Here is a 15,683-nt window from a genome sequence, read left to right as displayed (position 1 = left end):
CTTTAGGAGACATTCAGGATTGCTCAGCCTCCGCTGGCTCTGAGGCTCCAGGTTCTGTGATCTGAAGCTGGACCTAACCCTGTCTGCTGCCCCCGCGGGCCAGGGAGGTGAGCTCAGGAAAAGATTCATAAACGCAAAGGGACGTGGCCAAGCTGCCCTGCTAGCGGGCTAGGCCCTAAGACGCGACCCCTGATTTATCACTCTTCTCGACGGCTCCATTCTGCCGTGCTTTGGGTAAGGTGAAGCCAGAGGACAGCAAATACGGGCACTATCCACAACAGCTTTTTTCCAAGTCTTAGCCAGGTGGAAGGTGGGTCTAGGGCATCCCGCAGTGGAGGGGGAAGAGAGAGAGAGCGAGCGAGCACATGTGAGCTCAGGCGAGCTGAGTCAGCTAAAGAAACAACTGTTTCACATTTTGGCACAACGTTCCTGGGGTGGCTCTCTCTAGGGTTAGCTCCAGATCACCAGAAAAAGGGCTGGAGGCTTTGTGGCAAGTATGCATGAGAAGGGGCACAGTGACTTCTGGTTAACCATTCTTTTCTTTTGGAAGTTTATTTATTTTTGAGAGAGACACAGAGAGACACAGAGGGAGCCTACGTGAATGGGGACGGGCAGAGAGAGAGAGGGAGGGAGGGAGGGAGAGAGGGAATCCCAAGCGGGCTCCGCACTGTCAGCGCAGAGCCCGACGTGGGGCTTAAACCCATGAACCGTGAGATCGCGACCTGAGCTGAAATGCAAGAGTCAGACGCTTGGACTGAGCCACGCAGGTGCCACCTCCCACCTTTTTTTTTTTTTTTTAAGTTTCTTTATTTTTGAGAGACTGAGACAGAGAGAGTGAGAGCGAGAGAGTGCTGGTTAGCTGCTTTTAAGATGAGAGCACACTCACGGCGGCAGAGACCAGAGTGGCCTGGTCGGTCCTGCTCCTTTCTGCCGCAGGGAGTCCCTACCAGCAGTTCTGTGTTCAAATGTCTCCGCTTTTGGTGCTGCACTTTTAGAGCCGAGAGCCAACCAGAGCAAGCCAGAGGGAAATGTTTTCGGTGGAAGGAGGTCTGGAAACCACATTACAGTCAAGAACGGTTGGGGGCGCCTGGGTGGCTCCGTCGGTTAAGCGGCCGACTTCGGCTCGGGTCATGATCTCGCGGTCCGTGAGTTCGAACCCCGCGTCGGGCTCTGTGCTGACAGCTCGGAGCCTGGAGCCTGCTTCGGATTCTGTGTCTCCCTCTCTCTGACTCTCCCCCGTTCATGCTCTGTCTCTCTCTGTCTCAAAAATAAAAAATAAATGTTAAAAAAAAATTAAAAAAAAAAAAAAAAGAATGGTTGAGGGATCTTGAGGCAAGATGAGAGGAGGCTTTAGAGGGTCACAACGACCGCGCCTGGTCTGTTTTGGTAAATGTTCGGTGCAGACGTGAGAAGACTATATTCCACCTTCTATATTCTGCCTGTGGTTTCTATAAATGTAAATTAGGTCACGTTGGTTTATAATGCTATTTTCTATCTCTTTACTTATTTCCGTCTGCTTGTTCAGTCGGTTTCTTGGAGGTCTGATTAGAAGCTTCAACTCTGCTTCCGGATTTGTCCATTTCTCTCTTTAGATCTGTCCGTTTTGCTTTATATGTTTTCTTTGCTATCTTAAAAAATTTTTTTTACATTTATTTTTGAGACAGACAGAAAGCACAAGCTGGGGAGGGGCAGAGAGAGAGGCAGATGGGAACTGAGGCGGGCTCCGGGCTGTCAGCAGAGAGCCCGACGCGGGGCTCGAACTCCAGAGCGATGAGATCATCGCTGAAGTCAGACGCTCAGCTGACCGAGCCACCTAGGCACCCCTATATGTTTTGAACATATATCATTAGATGTGTACACCTTTAGGATTGTTCTTTCTTCATTTTACTTTGACCTTTTTATCCTTAAAAAGGTCCTTGTTTACCTTTAGTAACACTTCTGGCCTTAAAGCCTATCGTAACAGTAACACATTCACACCAGCCCCCTCCTGGTCGGCGTTGGTAAGATTTGCCTTTTCCCACTCTTCCACTTCAGTCTGTGTCCTTATCAGCTTTATCTGCAAAATGATTCTCCGAGATTTGGAAGGACTGATCTGGACAGCTGCTGACAGAGAAACTTATGTTAAAAGGTCCTACGTTGTTTTGTGCACGAGCCCACAGTTAGCAAGCCTGCGTGTTTATTTGGGGCACGGGTGTAGGACTGAGTGAGGGGGCCTTCTCTGTCTTCCAAGGGAAGACGAGCCTGCTTCTGAGGTCTCTGCGTACAAGCAGCCAAGGGCCCTCGACAAAAAAAAAAGACACTTAATGGTGGAAAGCAGTCTCCCTGACCCACACATTCACCTCGGTCTAAAAGCCACAGAACCCACAGGTTGGTCGCTCATCCAAATCTCTACCAAAGAAGGGGCGTCCTTCCCAGACTTCTTACCAAGCAGCCAGCCAGCCTGTGGGCTTGCAAAGCACTGCGTTCCACCCTCCAACAGCGTGCGTGGAAGAACGCATTTCCTGCCACGGAGCTCAAACCTTCATAACAGTGTCCACATGGCATTCCTAGCCCCGTCTCGGGGGTCCACAGAAAAGCATGCCTTCTCCTCCACGCACAGTCCGTGGGCGGTGTGGACACCGTGGCCCTGCCCCTTCGGCCTTCTCCTCTCCTGGCGACTCTCTCTTGCTCCCCCTCGAGCCGTCCCACAGTGCAGTGCTGCTGGCAGACCTGTGACCGTCCGGGCGCCCTCCCTTTACAGATCCCAGCCTGTGGCACTTGGGTTCGGTCCCGACATTCCAGGTGAAGTCTGACCGGCACACAGAGAGCGGGGCTATAAGCCCCCTTCCTCTGGACCCCTGGTATTAATTCAGCCTGACAGCTCGCTAACATTTTTGGTGCCATCACTCATTCTCAACTACAAACCTTTTGGTATTTCTTCACCCGAAACGTGAGACTCGGGCTAGCCCTCCGCTAACGATACTACACACAGTGTGCCCGTCCCTCTCGCCACAAACGATCACCTGGCTTTCTATCTGCTTATTGAGCAAAACAGGGGTGATAATTCATACACTGTTACCCTCTGGGGTTCCTGGGAGGCTGACATAATAGACGTGAAAAGTGCTGTATGAGCCATACGGCGCATGAAATGTGCATGATATCCTGACTGGGTTATAAACCCGGGGATCTCTGCCTGTCCTGAAATGTTTGACCTCGCGCTCCATACGGACTGAAAACCAGATCTGTGGAAATCAATCTTTTCTCTGGAGGCGCAGAGGCGCCACTGTGGGCCAGGTTTCCTGCCACTTTCTCTAGGGCCTTGGCTACTGAGAACGCCTTTTCTGTTCCCAGGAACACAGCCATCCAGCTGGGGAAAGAGTGTCAACCACATTCCGGGAACCTGCTGCTTGAACACGCAATTCCAGGTGGAAGGCTGTGCCGGTAACTTCTCTGTCAGCCTCTGGGAGTCTCTCAGAGTCAACAGAGCCTTCAAATTTCTCCAGGACATCACTGAGGCCCGCCGCCAGTCCCTCCCCGCGTGGGGGAAAAGGTCACCTCCCAGAGGAGCCCCGACGTGTGCTTCCTGCCGAGGCCCCGGAGAGCAAGGTGCGTGTTGGCTTCGGGGAGCCCCGTTCTGCGGCGCCCGGCCATTTCCAGCACACTGCGCTGTCTTCCTAGTGTGCCCGGAGGGCAATCAAGAGGTGGGAAGGGCACGGGAAACTTGTCATCGTAAAAGCAATCACCCAGGGACCACCCACGGCGATTCAGGAACCGCACCGGGTAACGGGCCTTATGTCAAAGCCACGTAGCGGGGAGGTGCCGCCCTCCCAGCCGCCACCCAGGGGTGCTACGGGAACGTGGCAGATGTTTTTGGCGGTCGCCATGATTGGGGCTGTATATCCTGCGATACGTGGGACAGGGTACCTCTGACGGGTGGAGCCAGAACCAATGAACTGGAAGAACAGGGAAGCAGCTTCTGGAAGATTTCTAGAAAAACCTTGCTAGCAGTAAGGCTCTTCGACCAGGGAAAGTGATGCCTCTGCAGGTACCGAGAGCTCCAGGCTGGAACCTTTATGAGGGGTCCTGAGGTGGGGCTCTCCCTTTCAGCCACAAGAATCTGAAACTTAACAGGGCTGTTCTGGCCAAAGCAGAAACCCATGCAATAGGCAACATACTAAAAACAAGAGTCCTAAGTTTCTGTTCTTGGTTTTCCGATTGCTAACACGCTGATTCTTGCAGAGACAACAGCTAACCTGCTGCTCAGTTTAGCAAGGGCTTGGCCGACAAAGGATGCCCGGAGACGTTATTTGGGTAGAGTTTTTCATAAATGCTGAGACCACAGAACTGTTAATTTCACTGCTAAAAATGTCCCTGTCGATCTCTGAGAGTTGAAGGAAGAACACTGGAGCAGCAACCAGAGTCACTGTGGTCAAGTCACATCAAACCCTTCTTCCACATCTCCATTTTGGTCCGGGTCATAGCACACTACTCTGCCTGAGCTACGTGGGCACGACTACTCCTCACACACACAGGCGGACTAATCTCGTGTGTGCTTGCACAGACTCACCAGGCACACTCACGAGCCGCCTGGCCTGATGTGCCCGGGATGTGCTCTTAGGGACAGAAGTGATCTCAGACTCTTCACGTCACCTTGACATTCCTTCCAAAGCAACACTCTGGGGGCCGAGGAACCAGACCTTTTCACAGCCTATCACTTATGGCCACGCAGGCGGAAAGTAACACTAACACGGTCTGCGATATCGTTTTCAGAGCCGTTTCACATCCATTATTTTATTCTATGTTATATTATGTTATATATGACAACAACACAGCGAGGAAGACAGAGTGGGGATGACCCTCTCTATAAGACAGACGTGAACAATGAAGTTCAGAACAGATAGTTTGCTCAAGGTCTCGTAGGAGAAGATGGGGGCAGAAAGTGAACCCAGATCTTCTGACTCCAAATTTTGATTTTATTTATGTATTTTTACCTATTTTCACTATATGTGTGTGTGATGGGGGGGGGGGGCATACGCCCTTGAGTATAACCTGTGGCCCCAGCACTCACCTGCTGATCCTGAAGCTTGACCCCAACGACTCTGAAGGTGTTGCTGGCAGTGTTGTGGTAGATGTTGATCCGGCTGAATCCCTGCTGGCCAGCTTTGATTGGTACCCATTTCTTACTGGTGTCATCGTAGACCATCACGGAAGCCCGGGCTTGGCAGATACTCTGTTCACTGCAGACCAAGAGAAAACTTAAGCGTCAGCCTCAGCTGTAAGGGTTCTGGAAGCCGGCTTTCCCTTTTCGGAAACGGAGGCCGACCGCTCCTTGGCACAAAGAAACTTCCAACTGTCAGGGCTTCCAACTGCCCCCGGAAGGGCTGTTTTCATTCTCCAAAGACCTCGAGGAGTAGAGAGGAAATACTGTGCCAACACTTCCCATAGCTTAGAAAAGACAGCCTTCCCTTCAGGGAAAAAGTGCTTGAATGAGACAGGAATTCCAACTACAACTGTCTACACCATTCCGGTCACGGTGTTAAATAAGACACTGCGTTAAAAGCATCCAAGTGTCACAACGTAGGACGTAGCCATTCGTTACCCCCATTTTGTAAATGTGCCAAGAGTGGCTCAAGACTTGGAAAGATTTGCACAAATTCACACAGGTATTCAGAGACTAAATTTGGGATTTCCACCCAGTTCTTTTGACTCTAAAGCAGATGACACACACAATATTCTTCACAACATCTAACAGAAGGCTCAACGTCCGACACTATGATAGGGAAGCATCATACAAGCTCTGCGGCCAACAACTCGATTAGCTGACCTTCTGCAGAACAGAGTGATATAGATGACACTACAAGATGGTCGTACCATACTTTGCTGAAGGCATTTCCCAAGCAGCTTCGTCTGTTAAGAACATGACAGAAACCAGGAGAGCAGCACTAAAAGCCCCGGGAGAGAGAAAGTGGTCACCTACCAAGATGAGTGCACCACAGCTCCTGCCAGGGTGTTGAGAGGGAGGCTCTCTGAGCCCACTAGCCTCTTCACTGGCATATGAGCCCGATAATCTTGGGTGCATAGTTTCTCAGTCTCTAGCACGCGAGAATTCCCAAACTGAAAAGGCAAGGCATGCTCGTTACGGGCAGGCACGCCCGTAACAGTGAGGAGTGGCAGTTATCAGCAAAGGAGGGCATATAAATGCAATTTCAGAATTAGAAACGATATATTTTTTTCAATTTTTTTTTTAACGTTTATTTATTTTTGAGACAGAGAGAGACAGAGCATGAATGGGGGAGGGCCAGAGGGAGGGAGACACAGAATCCGAAACAGGCTCCAGGCTCTGAGCTCTCAGCACAGAGCCCGACGCGGGGCTCGAACTCAAGGACTGCGAGATCATGACCTGAGCTGAAGTCAGCCGCTTAACCGACTGAGCCACCCAGGCGCCCCTAGAAACAATATTTAAAGCCGAACAATTCGAGGCCAATACAGAAGGAGTTTGCATACTAACAGATAATCATAACGTTGAGACTAAGCAGTCTCAACAAGAAAAAGTCATGTGATGTCCACTTAAGGAGTCAGAGAAGCAAAGTATCTGAAAAAGATCCCTGCCCCCAGCCCCAGTGGTTGGGTGACAAAATAGGGGTGTTGGGGGGTTGGCCCTCGGTTGACCTGGAAACTTCCGCCTGGCCTGCACAGTCAGTTCCTAAGTCTCCCAAAGAACTGGGCTTCCCCAGGACCCCGCTCCCCTGTGACTCAGACAGCAGGTGACCTAGTGCACAGACTGATACAATCTTAACAGTAATTGTGTGTCCAGGGTACACACAAGCCCTGCCACACATGCTCCTCTGCTTTGCTTTACATTTGACGACTGTCCAGCCAACGACTTGCTGGGCCAGTGCTGGGTCTCAAACTTCCTGCTGGCTGCCCCCACCCCCCCAGCTGTGCTCTGGGGTTCAAGAGTCTTGGGTGGGCTTGACCTCAGCCGACCAAGCGGTGTGTTGAGAGCTCTGTGCGTGGCCAGGCATATCGGGAGTGAATTGTTATGCAACGGTGCTGCTGCTTTTTTCCCCATAAGTCATTCATTCATTCGACAAACATTTAAGGGGGAATCAGTGATGATCAAAACAGGCGTGGTTCCTCCCCACAGACAGCCAGGTTAGGGAGAAAGAAGAAAAGCAAATGGTGCTGTGCTTTGACTTTTCTGAGTCTGGAAGCCTGAGACCGTGTATCTTGCACGAGACTGCACTTAGGAGGAGGGGTGCTCCTGCCCCGTGCTGATGACACCCAGTAGAAGTGAGAGGAAAGAGGACGCAGCAGCACACAGGCCTTGGTTCAGACCATGGTTCCACAGCCACGTGAAGCGAGCACAGATAAAGTTATGGCCTCAACTGTGTCACTGACCGCTGCTGACACGCTCCGTCGCTGACAGTGAATGCCAAGCAGGTGTGTGTTCCTGATGCGGTCCCGACATACTTCCGCGGTCACAGGGATCTGAGCGGAGACCCCAGCCCTACCACTTGGTGGCACGGGCCCACGGAAGCCCTTGGGATGACTCTGGGGAAGCAAATCTGGGAAAGTACTGTGAGATGGGCCATGCTTTCTAGAATCCCTGCGTAGCCGCCACTCGAGTGTGCCCTGTAGATCTCCTGTTGTGGGAGCAGAGCTGACCCACGGCCCCAGCCTCCGCCGCCCTGGGTGCCCCACCAAGGCATGCACAGAGGCCACACTTCTCTGGCTGCTCTCCACCAACGACTGATGTGCCAGCTCGCTCCTGCCTGACGTGGGGAATCTTCCGGGGGGAAACCTTTGCTCGGGGCCCTGCATCGGCCTGAGACGCCTCCCACTAGGCCCCTCTGCCCCTTCTCCTTTCACACCTGCATCACGGCCTGAGGCTCCCCCTGCCTGCTCCCACTCCCTCTGTCCTTCACTGACAGTTCCCCGCGAATCTCTCACACGCTTATCATCCGTAGGGTCTTGGGGTCTGCTTTGTGGAAGACCCAAAGTGACCTGCCCTGCTACAGCACAGACAGGGGCATGCCTGCAGGCCCGGAGCCTGGCACACAGCAGGTGCTTAATCAATGCTCCCTGCAGGACCTCAGGGCCTAGAGAGGACCTAAGCCATTGTCACGACCAGTGCAGCAGGCCTTCTAAAGCAGCTCTACGTGCAGACGAGGCCTTGAACCGAAACCGCTTGTTGGCGGGAGGCTTATTGTTCCCCAAAGTAGTTTCGGTGGCGAAGCGGTTTTGGCCGTTCGGCAGCCCCCCCTCGTTCTAAGCGACGTTCCCCTCCCTGTGTCCTCCAGAGTCACAGAGGTGTCCTGGACGGCCTGGGACGGTCCACTGGACGGCTGAAGGGACCTCCCCTGTTACTCACGGGACAAAGCCGCAAGCCCCCTTGCCGTCCCCGCTCACTCTCCTCTAGTGACCCCTGCTTTGTCCCACGCTCCCTCCCTGTCCAGGTCCTACGGCCGGCCGAGTGTCATGTTTTCACATCAGTGTGACAAGCACAGAGGCCAGTGAGTCAAAGACACTTAGTGATGCGGAGATGAGCAGGGCAGTCCCTGCCCTCAGAGAGCTCGCAGCTACCCGAACACGCGGTGGCTCGTCTCACGCCTCAGCGAGCCTGGAGGGGCTGGGGGGCCTGGAGACTTTCTGTGACTTTCTGAAGAAGACGCCCTGTGTGCTTCCCACGAAGGGCCTCAGCCCCAGGCAAGCTCAGGAAGGGGATGTGGGGCTCCGGGCGGGGGAGGCAAACAGCTCAGCCGGCGTGCTATGCAGGGAACTGCAGCTCCTGGGGGCCGGGGCCGGGGGGAGGGGGGACCTGGGGTCACCACATGTCGTTCAGGGTGGCACGGGCAGAAGTGCCCACTACTGCGCTTTGCCCGAGCACGTGCTTACACACCAACAGCTATCTTTCCCGTTGTAATTACAGACACGGGTTCCCTGCGGCTGCTGTTTTTAACACCTTACGTGTGCAAACCGAACCTGGCGTTAACCAAAAAACCCCACTCTTTTTTTTCCCCGTTTGAACGGCGCTGGCCTGTCTCTGTTTACTTTATCACCACTAACGAAACTGAAATGCAAGAAAATACCCATTTCTTCTGCCTAAGATTCATCTTGCTCGTATTTTGGGATTTTTGTTTTCGTTTTCATAGGATACCGATTGCTCTCCAGCCTGGACCTGGTCTCTGAGCTCTACGTAGTCACCTGTCTTCTCTGCATCTTGGCTGGGTTCGGAAACTCTGTACTGTCCCCAGACATCATGAACTTTGTCTAAAGCAGTTAGCATCTGAGGGCGGTTCAGGCAAATGTTTTCTTTTTAAAAATATTATGAATGAATGAGTGAATTATTTTTTGAAAAGTACATATAAAATTTCCTTTACTAAATGAAAACTGACAATTCCTTCCTCCTCCCCGACCCCCCCCCCCCCCCCCCAGCAGGCCACATATACTCTGTGCCCGTGCTGACGGGTCCACACAGCTCCCACCCTCCCCGGCTTTGAGGTGCCCGGAGGCACACGGAGCTGGAAGGGAAGCTAAGGTCAAGTCTCATGAGGCCCTCTCTCTGACAGGCTGTCTTTATGTGATCAAAACAACCAGCTGACTAGTAGGGGGGAAATGCGTCGGAATAGGCTGGTTTATGCTACATGACGCTGGGTCACCAGCCTGATGGACTTTCTCCCCCGCGGGACCTAACAGGCTGCTCTGAGCAGTAGGTACAACCAGGCTCTCTCCCAGAAGAAGGCTCTGTTGGGACAAGTGGTCCAATCCTATTGTCATCTGGGCGTTTGTATGGGTATGTGCATGGGTGTGCATACATAGGAGTGTGCAAAAAGTTGAAGCCTGTCATTTCCCTCCTGGTGGCATGTGAGACATCTGTGAAGCTCTGAACAGTCCTGCTGTCAGGTGCTTAGAGGAGAAAGACTGTGTGACTCTGGGCCTCAGTTTCCCCAACTGTTCAAGGCTAATCTGACCTCGGGAGTCCCTCAGACAGCGGGGAGTACTTGCTGGGCCCAGCCCCAAGCGAGGCACCACCAGTCTTGTCACTGGCTCAGCAGTTAACGCTTTTAGACCACACATCAGAGACTGCTACTGAGTATCTGCTGAAATCCCTCGCTTAAAAAGAAAAGGCGCAAACCACACCCCAAAATTTCTGTACACAGCTAGGGATCTTCCTGGACCTGGCACGAAAACCCCTCGTGCATCTGGAGATAACACTAATACACAGGAACAGCGTGCAGCCCAGCCCGCAGTGCAGGCAGCCGGAAGTCGGCCTCACGCTCTCGCCCGGCCGATGCTTCTGGAAAAGCGCAGGCCACCTGCCCTGCCAGCTGTGGGACGTGACGCGTCAGACTGGGAAGGAGGTTTCTGACCTTCTCCCAGGAGTACGCAGCCCCTCCATCCCAGCCACACGCCCTCTAGCACGGTCAGCTGGGAATCCCCTTCCACCCTACCAGTAAGGATCTTTCTGGGCTTTTCCGACAAAAGCTTAAGAGAACAGAGTACAAATTTATCAAGCACGGACAAAGGATGTCAAGCCAAAAAGGGAACAGACAGGCACAGGCGTAATCACAGAGGCTTGCTGGAAAACTAAGTCCGGGGTTGGGCACGGAGACCCCCGCGGCCAGAGGCCGGCTCCTGGCACTGTGCTCGGCTCTGCACCTGCCCACAGCACATTTCAGTTTGTCCTGCCCCTCAGTACCCGCATCGGCCTCCTCTTCCCCACTAGACTGTGGGGACCCTGCTGGTGCCCCCTCTGCCACCCCAGTGTGTGTGCTGTAGACACTAATAATTGTTTGTTGAATACATGACTCCAAGTGGCTAAGTGTGTTCATGATTGTGAGCCCGTGGGAACATTCCGTTTACAACCCCGCTCCATTTATCCCGAGAGGGCGAGTGGCTGCCAAACCAAAGCATCTGTTATGGATTACCAACACTGTTCTTGGTCTCATGACGCCCGGGATCGGAGGGCCGGGAAGCCGTGACTCTGAGCTGGGCCCACAGTGCCTAGTGCCCGGGAGGCGGCCGCGTCCACAGGGGCCCCCTGGCCTTGCCCCGCTGCCCGCCCAGGCTGGGGAGACAGAAGGCTGCCGTGGGCAAGTGCGCGCTGCCCTCCCCGGCTCCTCGTGAGAGTCAGCTGAGGATCACTTCTGCAAAGACACGATCCCCCCTCCCTGTCCCCTCCTGCTCAGCCCGGTGCCCTGACTCGGCCGCCGCCCCCTGCAGACAGAACAACTCATCGCACAGTCTGACTCTGTCTCCCCAGTGGGACTGGGAAGCGGGTTTATCTGGGGCCGAGGGCAGGTCATCTGGCACTAATACCCAGACAGGACAACTGGAAAGCCCGTGTGGGGAGCCAGGGTGAGTGGTGCCCCTACTGGGAACTCTTTCTTCACCTCTCAGGTTAAGCACCTGATAGGCACCTATGAACAGGGGCGGGGCTGATGCGAGCTGCCATGAACGTGCCCCTGCCCACCCCCTCTGCTCTCCCATCATGCTCTTGCCTGCCCTGCTTCCCCCATTTTCTCAGCACTTGCTCACACCCCAGGCCCCCTCGGAACCTGGCTTCTGTCCCCCATGTGCACTCAGAACCCTCATCTCCCGTCTCGAACAAACGTGCCACCATGTCCGTATTTCTGAAAATCTCTCCCGCCTCTGCCTCTTTCTACTCTTCGGCTCCCATTTCTCTCTGGGGGCCCCTTGCAGCCCCCCTTGTGCAAGGTTTTCTCTTTGCCACTTACACGAGGGGTACTTAAACGGGGGGGGGGCACAGAAAGGCTTACTGAGCCTAAGGATTCCCTGAAATTATTTGCAAAAGTGAGCATGAGCTTTTTCTGAAGTAGGCTTTTACTGCGTCCTCAAGGGGTCTTTGCTCCAAAACGGATTTTTAAAACCACTTTAAATCGTGGTGCTCCCCAGTGTGAACAACTTAGAACTTCTCTTCTCACTCTGTGCCCGTGGTTCTCAACACTGGGGCGCCTGGGTGGCGCAGTCGGTTAAGCGTCTGACTCTTGGTGTAGGCTCAGGTTATGATCTCAAGGTTCATGAATTCAAGCCCCGTGTGGGGCTCTGCACTGACAATGCAGAGCCTGCTTGGGATTCTCTCTCCCTCTCTCTCTGTCTCCAACTAAATAAATAAACTTTAAAAAACAAAACAAAACAAAACAAAACAAAACAAAACAAAACAAGGGCCCCTGGGTGGCGCAGTCGGTTAAGCGTCCGACTTCAGCCAGGTCACGATCTCGCGGTCCGTGAGTTCGAGCCCCGCGTCAGGCTCTGGGCTGATGGCTCGGGGCCTGGAGCCTGCTTCCGATTCTGTGTCTCCTTCTCTCTCTGCCCTCCCCCGTTCATGCTCTGTCTCTCTCTGTCCCAAAAATAAATAAACGTTGAAAAAAAAATTAAAAAAAAAAAACAAATTCTGAGACCCCTCCTCGGGAAATCCTTGGAGCAGCAGCTGGAGCCCTCCAGCACTGGAGAACGGAGTCACGTCTGTTACCAGATAAAATCCCTGCCCTCGGCAGGCAGGTGGCCCTTGCTTCACGTTCTGCTCCATGCCGTCCTGGTCGTGACCCGCTGACCCCATTCTCGGTGGCCTCTCTGATCTTGCTCGTGCAGCCCCCCTGCCTGGGACGCCTTTTCCGGCCTAGGTTACCAGTGATGCCTACTCACCCGCAACTGCTACTCATGCTGCTCTCTCTAGAAAGCTCCCCTTGGAGCCCCGGGCCAAGTTAGATGGCCCTTCTCCGGACCCTGCTAGCACATGCTGTGCCTTGGCGCGTGACAGCTCTCGTGGCAGGGGACCGGCAATCCACCTCAGGTCCCTCTTCTGGGCAGAGGGTCCTCAGGGACCACCACCTCAAGACAGGCTTCCCTGTGGGGTGGTCAGAGGCTGAGGCCAGAGTTCCCGTCCCACCGGTTTATCTTCGGAGTCCCGAGACAACAGGGCAAATTCTTTGCCGGCCCCAGGGACCCTCCCTCCTAGCTGTCCTGGAACCGGGCTGCCCACACGGTGCCTGGCAGAGACCAGGCCGGTGGCAAGGCCGGGTCTGGCAGCAAAAGCATCCTCCTGATGCCGGTCAGTTAAAATGACTCTCTGGTATCATTCAAGAAATTAAAGAAGGCGTTTCCTCCTCCTTAAGGTGCCTTCCCTCCTACATCCACAGGTCTACGTCTTACCCCTTCTCAAAGCTCAGGTCAGGAGTCACTGCCTTCAGCCAACCTCTGGCTCTCAGAACATTCATTCCCATTCCCTTCATAACTACCAGGGGAAAGGCACACCGCGAGGTTCCGGGGTTGAATGGGACGAACGGGATGTGTCCTGCCCTTAAGGACATTGCAATCTAGCAGGAAACACACTCAGTTACCAGATGGGTACACGCTAGGGCCATCACAGGGAGAACACGGGGCTCCGTGGGAGTGATTCTCTTCTGTAAGACGGAGCTAATGCAGCCCAGGTCTTCTTCTCGGTGAACAGCTCAGGCCCCGGTGTGAGCCACAACCCCCCCCCCCCCCCCGCCCTCAGCATGGCATGGTACCACCACCCTCGCGAGCCCAGGCTCAGCAGGGGCTGAGTGAATTAATGTGAGGAGGGAACGGGGGAGGCCAGAGAGAAGTGGCCATAAATAAATGTTCCCAAAGCCAAGCAGAAGCAGAGCCAGACTCTGAGGCGGCTTGTAACGTCCTGCCTTGTTTACTTTCAACACGCAAGCAACAAAAGCGAACTTGAAAAAGCAGGCTGAGAATCACCAGGGAGGAAGCCCTTCAGCTGGCAGCAGGGGAGGGTGCAGCCGGCATTAACCTGTCTGGGTGCCCCAGCACAGAGAAATACGTGCTCGGTTCCCCCGCCAGCACCAAGGCAAGGGGGCCGTAGGGAGGGGGCCGTCCTCTCCTTCACCACACCCGACTCTCTGAAGCGTGAAGCACACCTCCTACATGATGTCATGAGATACTCAACCCTCACGGGCAAGTGATTACATTTATCCCTGTGTTACATTAAGTGACTTGTCCAGAGTCACCGGGGAAGGGGAAGTGGGGCGGGGGGGGCAGACACCGCTAGCTGGGACCCTGCCTTCCTCCTTCTTCTGGAGGCCTCTGCCTCTGGCTTCTTGGGCCTCACTCCCTCCATGTCCCCACTCACCTTTCAATTCCCCCTCCACGCACACACGCAGCACCCCCTCGCCCCTAGGCTGCCCTGCAGTCTCCCCGGGGCCCTGCCCTCCGTTCCACGCCAGCCGCTCTCTGCAGAGCCACTGGTGGCGTTCCAGGGCACCAGAGGGGACGGACTCACCCTCGTTCTTGTCCTCTTAGCCCCCTTGCCACAGCTCTCCCTTGGCTCTTCTGGTGGTGCTATGGCTCAGTTCATCTCCGGACTGCCCCTTTTCTGACCAGTCTTCCCCAGTGACCAGGGGCAGAAGGAACGTCTGGAAAAGGCCGGGTGGCTGGTGGCAGCCAGGAACCAGAGGTGCACCAAAACACGGGCCAGGGACATCCAACCGACACTGTCCCTCGTGGAGACCGTATGGGGAGGCGGAGGGGGCACGGCATCAGAGTCTGCCCAGGCCTGGCCCGTCATCCGCTAGCCGCGTGGCCTCGGGGAAGCACGTGCCTGGCTGTGCAAAATGAGGGAAATGATCCTTCTCGACTAGGTTTCAGGGTGGCTGGGACTCGGCGAAGTCTGAGGAGATTACCAGGAGCGTGGCTTACTGCCATGATTAGCCGTCAAGCCGCCATCTTGAGCCAGGAACGTTGGCTCAGGTCACAGCAGGTCTGCGTGAGCCGAGGTCAGGTGGAACCAGGACGAAGCGCTCCTGCGCCCACACGCACAGCCCTCGTTACCTCTGATTCTTCCGACGTCCACACAGAAAACCCGGGTCTCCAGCAGGTTCTTCGGTGTGGCCTGGAGAACCACCGCAGGCGTCCAGGCGGCGGGACCTGGGCTGCTGGGTCCTGTCTTGTGGAATGCCCACGTTTGAGCTCGTCCACCGGAGGGGCGGGTGCAGAGCCTCCCAGCCAGGCCTGGCTGCCAGGGCGGCTCGAATTCCAGGCCCGGAGCCCTGCTCTGCCCGCCCTCGGCCTCTCCTCCGGCCTGTCGTCTATGCCACCTCCAGGGAGTGTGATCCCTCCCCACTGAGAAGAGGCTGCTTCGTTTTTCCTTATACCGCTTACCACTGTTCGGAAAGTCTGCTGGTTTTCTCTCTCCCCCGCGAGGATGGTTCTTTTCTCGGTTTGTTCGTTTTAAAAATATTGCTCATCTCTGTGGTTCCGGGAACTGTGACTGGTGACTGCTCAGTAAATATCTTTGGATAAATGCGTGCTTTTGAGTTTGCCTAGTTTTGACGGCTGTTGTATTTCTAAACCTTCAAGGACTCTTCAGTGGGGGTGCAGGGACCACAACTCATGTGCGATCTGGCCATCCCTGCCTTTTCTGTCTCTCTCCCTGCATTCATGTAAAAACAGAGCAAGCAAACACCTGACTTACTGAGTGCTGACTATGTTTCAAGTACGCCTGGTACTTGAGAGAAACTCAGCCATCTGTTGAATACAAGATGCGGTCTGTCCTTGAGGGGAGGGCACACGCGCACAGTCTACAAGGCTCTGAGTGCTGCGTTCAGGTGTGTGCAAAGGACCACGGGCACAAGAGGAGGGCACGGGTAACCCTGCTCCGGAGGAAGGGGGCGCTTCCGGCAAGCAAACAGGTGTCAGCA

General features: G+C 54.5%; 1 protein-coding gene across 1 annotated transcript in view; it reads right to left on the bottom strand.

Moving 5' to 3' along the window:
- Nucleotides 1-15,683, bottom strand: part of EVL (Enah/Vasp-like) — a 152,687-nt gene that overhangs the window by 53,614 nt on the left and 83,390 nt on the right. Inside the window, 1 exon segment of the mRNA XM_043557010.1 lies at nt 5,048-5,216. Coding sequence (XP_043412945.1) covers nt 5,048-5,216 — 169 coding nt within the window.

The sequence above is a fragment of the Prionailurus bengalensis genome, chromosome B3, assembly GCF_016509475.1.
Source record: "Prionailurus bengalensis isolate Pbe53 chromosome B3, Fcat_Pben_1.1_paternal_pri, whole genome shotgun sequence".
NCBI classification, from domain to species: Eukaryota; Metazoa; Chordata; class Mammalia; order Carnivora; family Felidae; genus Prionailurus; species Prionailurus bengalensis.
The sequence above is the reverse complement of the archived record's forward strand: the minus strand, read 5'-3'. Positions and strand labels throughout refer to the sequence as shown.